Below are 6,000 nucleotides of genomic sequence, written 5' to 3' on the forward strand. Positions count from 1 at the left end.
GTTTCATTCTTTTACATGTGGTTTTCCAATTTTCCCAGCACCATTTACTGAAGAGGCTTTCTTTTCTCCATTGTATGTTTTTGGCTCCTTTGTTGAAAATTATTTGCCCATATATGCATATATGTGGGCTTATTTCTGGGATCTCAATTCTGTTCCGTTGGTCTATGTGTCTATTTTTTTGCCAATATCATGCTGTTTTGATTATTGTGTGTTTGTACTATAATTTGAAGTCACGCAGTGTGATACCACTGCCTTTTTTCTCAGGATTGCTTTGGCTATTTGGGGTCTTCCTATCAAAAGATTGCCTTGGAATTCTTCTACTGAAGATCATACTTATAACATCAGAATGTAATTCATTCTTTTATCAAGTTATTTTTCTAAATGCCATAGGCATTTTTGAAAAATAAAGATCATTAAAACTTCACATTTTTTGTAAAGACTCGTTTATTTCAGATTACCATCTTTATCTGTTCTTCTATTGTTGAGCATGTTTTTCTTTTTTCTAGATTGAATTTTCTCTTGCTCAATATATAATATGTAATTATACTAATAATTATATCATCAATTATATATAATTGTTTAAAAAATGAATCTAGAAACAAACACTCTAACAAATCACATTGAGTTTGTTTCTTCTTTTCTGAATAATCTGAAGGAGAAGGAACATTGGTATCACAGCTGCTTTTTTAACATGTGGCTGGGTCCATATGTCCATAATGGCAGCGCTACGTAATGTGGATCTGATTTGGACTTTCTCAGGAATGTACATTGAGCATAATTGAAACAGGTGACCGGTGTGTTTATGTTTGGTTATGTTTCTGTGAGCTGTTATTCCCAATAGAGCACCATGCCATAGCCAAATGAAAGGATACCCTTTTTACTTAAAAAAAGCCTAGGAAGTGATTTTGGAAAGTATTAATTATCTCAGTTTTGTTCTATGCAATACATTCTCCAACTTTTTAGTGTCATAGAGATGACACACACATCTGGTGTTTAGGAATCTCGTGTCTTAAAGGAAATACGAGAATGCGTCGTATCTTAAGTCTTTTAAGGCCAGACAGTTGATATATTTAGATTGCATTATTTCTGTAAATAAAAACTGTAGGAAGAGTTATAGGCCCTGAATTGAATGCTGTTAGATGCACATAAGATTGGGTAATTAAAGGTATTCCAAGTAATCTTTAATGTGTAATTAATTTTTTTCACTTCATTAGAATCCTTATAGGTTTATTCAAAGTAGATTCTATCTATATTTCTTTATTTACTTTGTAAGTATTGTATGGATAAAATTTTTCATGTTTTGTTTTCTTTTTTTCTCTCTTTCTTCTCTCTCTCTTCTCTTTCTCTCTTCTCTTCCTTCCCTCCCTCCCTTCCTTCCTTTCCCCTCTCTTTCTTCCTTTTTGGCAAAGAAAATCCAGAAAATCCAATCCTTAAATCATCTGCTTGATAAAGGAGGCAAAACAAGACAACTGGAGACAATGTGATTGATGGACAAAAGCTAAAGCAATGGCTGGGGCCTTTTTTTTTTTTTAATGAATGGAAAAGAGATATGTAATGGCAGCTGATTTTGCTAAACGTTCCATGTTTGAAATTAGATTCCCTAGGAGTTATAATATATATTCCTCAAATAATAATGTGGTTACTGAATTCCAATGTTATAGTGAAATGCAATGAAAAACAACTTTAGGTATGTGCTTTACTGCTGAAGAGACAAGTCTGCGTTTGTTTGTGCAGGAAACCATCTATTTAATTGTTCTAGAGTTTTAGCGTTTAAAAATTATACATCCAAATCAACTGAAATTGCCCTCGCTACATAATCGCTTGCAGGGGGACTTGGGAGTAAGAAAGACATTGCATTTTCTCATGAAGCTCCAAGCCCAATTGAAAAGTCACATCGAGAAGGATACAAACGCTGTCCCCAATTTTATCAGTCCAATCGTGGTGACGATATGTTATACCTGGACATTCCAAAATTGAAATTTGCAGTGAAAATTCCACAAAGATTTCTGATAACTTTCAGCCAGAGCTACCTTAAAAATAATAGATTGATGATTTCCTTTATTTCCCAGAAGAATTTATTTTATAAATACTTTGTTTACATTTTAGGTTGTATTTGTTCTTAATGAAAAATGATCACTCTAGTTCGAATCAGCTGTTAGTCCAAGCTATCATGCTTAAGCTATGTCAACAGCATTTATTTGTTCTAATGCTAATATTTCCATCAAAATTTGCCTGTGGAACATATACGGTTATTCATTTTAAAATGTCAGTTCTCGAGATATACTGTATGAAGCTATTGTCAGCTTCTCTATTTCAAAATGCAATCAACATATAACTATATTGATATTAGAAAATACTTGTTTTTTTAAAATATATTGATGTATGATAAAGATGACCTAAGTTGTGAATGCATATGCGTGTGTGGTTACTTTTTATAATGTGAAACAATGAATAATGAATTTACTCAAAAATAAAACATAGGTTAATGAGATACCTGTGTTTGTGAAAAAGTTTTAAACACTTTCCTGCAGTTTTTATTCTATAATTAAAGCGTAAGACCGTTCACTTTTAAGTAATGAATCGAAGCACACCCGACGTGAACTATAAATGACTCAGGACAGCGACTCAGTGTGCAACTTCCACGCCATCTGTTCCCCCTTTGCCCAACAATCGGCCTCTTTGGGGCTCCTTTGAATGATTCTTACTATCTTTCATTTAAGGACAGTCAGGTAAATGTAATTGTTCAACCCCCCATTTTGTCAGTAATTAACAATTGAGTGGGTATAGAAGCTTGATCGTCCTGGCTAATGTAGTACATGCTTTGGGGATTTCACTTAACTGGTGTCCCCTAAGGTATCAGCATCACTGATGGGGAACTGAACACACGGGGCTGGGCGGGAGTGTGTGTGGTGCGCGTGGGACCTCAGGGCGGCATCAGCTTTCCCACACTTTGATTCGTAAGCAGTATTGACTATGATTTTAAATAAAATGGAGAATTTCAGTTTATTTGTTCAATAATAAATTTAGCAGAGTCAGGAACTTTTATTTTCCAGTATGCATGTGGGAGAAGAGGAAAGTGATTTGACAGAGAAAAGTCGCTACTGCTTATAAAATTCAGGCATCTACAGAAGTCAGCTGCAGTCTTATTCCAAGGCACTAAAATTTCAATTAAGACAGACAATCAAAATTACATTGGGAAGATTTCATTTCTTTTTTTTTTTTTTTTCAGAGCAATTTTTAAAAACAAATTGGTGACAGTTATGAATATCCACACACATCTCGATTTACACTGGAAACAGGATTGATACTCTTGTAAAAGTCCTCAGTTTAATACTTTATCACATACCATGTTTCCCCGAAAAGAAGACCTAGCCAGACAAACAGCTCTAATGCGTCTTTTGGAGCAAAAATTAATATAAGACTCGGTATTATATCATATTATATAAGACTCGGTCTTATATTATTATAAAATAAGAGCCGGTCTTATATAAGACTCAGTCTTATAATAAAATAAGACCTGGTCTTATATTAATTTTTGTTCCAAAAGACATATTAGAACTGATTGTCCAGCTAGGTCTTATTTTCAGGGAAACATGGTAGTTCCTTTAAACTAGTTGTATAACAAAGAAAGGTCTCTCCCATCTGCAGCTGTGGGGAAATAGCGACATGGCTTTCATCTGTTTGTTAATTATGGAAAGTTGCACTTTTAAGGATTGGTCCTAGAATTTCACAAGTTAGCATTACAAGCAAAAATCAGACCCACAGGACTCAATTTTATTGGTAGAAATGTAGATAGGGCTGAAAAGGATTTTACTTCATAGAGGAAAAATAAGGAGCATATAGAATTTTTCTTCCATAACTTCATACACATTTAAAAATCATTTCCATTATTTAACTTAATGAGCTCAGATGCCTTCCTCTGAAGGATGCATTCATTTTCACTTGCAGTTAGTGGCATATGTGAGGTATTTGAACTGAAATGAACAGGCTCTTCAGCTTGAGTAGGACTTTACAGCGAAGAGAAATGAATTAGATTAATTCAATAATCTGTTCTCAATTGTTAAAGCATGTGTGAGAGAGAATGTGTGTATGTGGGTGTCTGTGTCCGGCTGTCTGTGTGGGAACAGTTGTAAAACCCTGACACTGGAATATAGTGAAGCCTGTTACAGTGGTCAGATTTTTCCTCTCAGTTGAAACCTTGAATTCTTTGTATGATTAATTATACTTTTTATTGTTCTGCATTTCTTCACCATGCAAATATACTTGGAAAATCTGAAACCTAGTGTTTTAGGAGCGTCTTCAAGCATATGTTGGGAAGTTTTTAAAAATGTGTTTTTAAATAGAGAGTAGAGCCATTTTCTGCCTTAAAGAGCAACATGTTGGATATAATCATTATGCTGTCGTTGTTTTGCAGTGGGGAGATGAGGACAGAGTTCGATCTGCATGTTATATGAACCCTTCAATAATAACGAACCCTTTCCTAAACTGGGTTTGGCCATATTTATTTCAGAGGGTATTATGTTCTCATAGACTTCTTTTTTTCCCCTCCCAATTTCATCTCTTAAAAGTGGGTAATTTGACTGGACCCTTTTTTATTTCTCCTATTTTTTCCACAAATAAACCTGATTAATTGAATACTGACAAGTCACTGAAGAATGCCAGTTGGAGTTAGTGCTCTATTTTTGTCTCTCTTTCTAGGCCCTAGAATTGCCTCTGCCTTACCATGGGTCAGCTAGTGCTGGAAGGAGTACAGGAGTGAATTCATGTCCAGATTTTAGAAGATGAAAAGCCAATATTTATGCTGCTGCTTAATATCATTGCCTATTCACATTAAGTAAGATACACGTTATTCTGATGTACATTGATAGTTAAGATGACTAATCAGCAAATTAATTTTAGGTATAACATTGGACACCAAAAAGATAGAAATCCAATTAGGCATTTAGTCACTAACAGTTGACACTCCAGGATTAGATAGCCGTATTCATGAGTCTCAGTATTTACTCCTAAAGTATTGTATAGTCTCTATAACAGAAAATGGCTGCTTCAGAAAGTTTCGGGGGAATTTCTGTTTTCCTTTTAACCTTGGCCTCAAGTCTGTGCTTATCTGCTGTTTGACCCCAGTGGGTAACTGAGAGGTGAGCACGTGCTGCCTCAGTAAGTGGACTCAGCAGATGTTTCAGAGACAAAGAAGGAAAAGTGAAATGGGCCTGGAGTCAAGAGACTCTGCCATTGCCACAGTGGGTGACTTTGGGCAAGTGTTTTGCTTTCTATGAGATGTGCAGTATAATTTATCACTAGGTGCGGTAGGCACGGCACCTAAGACCTATGAGACATTTAGGGGCCCATGAAGGTGTTTTACTTCTTGCAATAAGCAAGTTATATACTTTGATTGCATTGGTATAAAGACAAATACAATCCAGAATATAGTCATCATTATACCAACGCAGTCATAAAATACAATTTTTAATATACATATATGTACTTTCATTATGGAGGAAAGAGCCCATGAAAGCAAAAGTGCCTGAGGCCCGTGAAAGGCCGAATGTGACCCTGTCTCTGGTTCCCCCTTTCTGTCCTTTGTACAATGAAGGTGTGGGACTATGTGGGCCTGTGGCTCAGTTAATACTTCTGCCAAATGACCGGATGACCGCAGGTGGACCGGGCTGCACCGAGGCAGATGCTGTGACCAGGACTGACAACAAACACTTCCTTCTCATTTTAGTCAGCAAGAAATGATTCTACAAGAGGTGAAAGGAAAACACCTATTTTGCACCAGAAGGAAGTAAAGAGAAGCATGTGACTTTTGGAGAATGTGTGCATGTCTTTCTCCCAAAGGCTTCATCTGGAAATAGTGTTCTGAGTTACTGTTTTGGTTTTTTTGAGTCCAGATACGTGAGTAACAGAGAAAAGTAAAGATGTTCTACCAAATGAGTCTGGAGTCAACAACAAAGGCTCTTAGAAATAGGCTGAAAGTACCAGACAGACTACCCAAACAGC

General features: G+C 35.9%; 1 protein-coding gene across 8 annotated transcripts in view; it reads left to right on the forward strand.

The window, feature by feature from the left end:
• Positions 1–2,491, forward strand: part of PPP4R4 (protein phosphatase 4 regulatory subunit 4) — a 102,420-nt gene extending 99,929 nt beyond the window's left edge. For 7 of the 8 annotated variants that reach the window (XM_074326992.2, XM_088797460.1, XM_088797461.1 and 4 more), the window contains one exon: positions 1,410–2,491. In XM_074326992.2, coding sequence (XP_074183093.1) covers positions 1,410–1,434 — 25 coding nt within the window. In that variant the 3' untranslated portion in view covers positions 1,435–2,491. The remainder of the gene's footprint in view (positions 1–1,409) is intronic. The other variant, XM_088797459.1, reaches the window with a different exon arrangement.
• Positions 2,492–6,000: the final 3,509 nt, after the last annotated feature.

The sequence above is a fragment of the Rhinolophus sinicus genome, chromosome 3 (genome assembly GCF_057876585.1).
Source record: "Rhinolophus sinicus isolate RSI-liver-muscle chromosome 3, RSI-T2T, whole genome shotgun sequence".
Classification (NCBI taxonomy): Eukaryota; Metazoa; Chordata; class Mammalia; order Chiroptera; family Rhinolophidae; genus Rhinolophus; species Rhinolophus sinicus.